This window comes from Megascapheus bottae, chromosome 10 (genome assembly GCF_031878675.1).
Source record: "Megascapheus bottae isolate mThoBot1 chromosome 10, mThoBot2.hap1, whole genome shotgun sequence".
Lineage (NCBI taxonomy): Eukaryota > Metazoa > Chordata > Mammalia > Rodentia > Geomyidae > Megascapheus > Megascapheus bottae.
In genome coordinates, this window is record NC_143518.1 from 16658493 (window position 1) to 16659571 (window position 1079).

The 1079-nt window shown below is 44.3% G+C and overlaps 1 protein-coding gene across 1 annotated transcript; it reads right to left on the bottom strand.

Moving 5' to 3' along the window:
* Positions 1-383: 383 nt before the first annotated feature.
* LOC150057631 (bolA-like protein 2) lies at positions 384-857 on the bottom strand. Its single transcript, XM_090339761.1, has 2 exons — positions 742-857; positions 384-504 (listed from the first exon to the last, which is right to left on the bottom strand). The coding sequence occupies exons 1-2, from the start codon at positions 855-857 to the stop codon at positions 405-407; spliced, it is 216 nt and encodes a 71-aa protein (XP_090195887.1). The 3' UTR covers positions 384-404.
* Between the last annotated feature and the right edge of the window lie 222 nt (positions 858-1079).

The window sequence follows — 1079 nt, forward strand, 5'->3', positions numbered from 1 at the left end:
GTATTCCCATTGTTTGGCAATGGAGTTATTATTAAGTGCAAAATAGCTTTTGACAAGAGCAATAGTTTACAATATAGTTTTTTGTCTATTATACATAGTGTCTAGAATTGCTAATATTAACCTAGAAAAACATTCTAGGTCATTCATCATAGCAATATTTGTCAGAATATGAAGTTTACAAACTGGGTTTGACTACATTACTGTCAAAAAAAAAAGCTATGAGCCATTCATGGTAATATTTGAAATGCAATTCAAACAACAAATGCTTAATGCATTCAGAAGATTTAAAAAAACTTGCTCTGAATTTTCTTTATATATATATATATATATATATATATATATATATATATATATATATATATATATATATTTAAGTCATTTAATAGCTGCGCAGGCTCCATCCCTCATTTCTGACACTGTCGGCTCCACTGCTGTGGGGTCAGGGTTTTCTGTTCAAAGGCATGGATGCGCTGGAGGTCCTCCTCTAGGCATTCGTTCACCAGCCTGGGGGAGACAGGATGGGACACAGTAGGTCTCCAGAGCCAGCGTGCCCGCAGAGCCACCGGTGTCCTCGAGGTCGTGCTGTCCCCAAACCGTGGGACTATCAGAGGACCACACAAGTCGAAGTACAACCAGCTGGGAGCACAGAGGCGCGGGGTCGTGGGCCTCATTGCATGCAGGACCTCGGGCCTCGGGCAGGCCAGGCCTGGGGCCGCGCGGGGGGAGTTCCGAGGGGCTCACTGGTGTCTCTGGAGCAGCGGCTTTCCCTGCTCCAGAGTTGTGTCCTCCACTTCCACGTGCTCAGCCTCTACGTCCCACAGCAGCTTCTCCTGGAGATAGTGGGCAGTGAGTTCCATGGCTGCAACCCAGCGGGGGTGGCGGCCCGGCAGGGACAGAGCCCCACCTCTGACCGGCCACACAGAGCACTGTTTTTTTGTTTTGTTTTTTTTTTTTCGAATTTAGAAATGATTTCTTTTTATTTAGTATCTTTCACGCTACAAACTTAACATGCTAAAAAAGGAAACAACATATACAGTAAGAACAATATTCCCTGCCTCTACCAAGACATTTAGTATTAA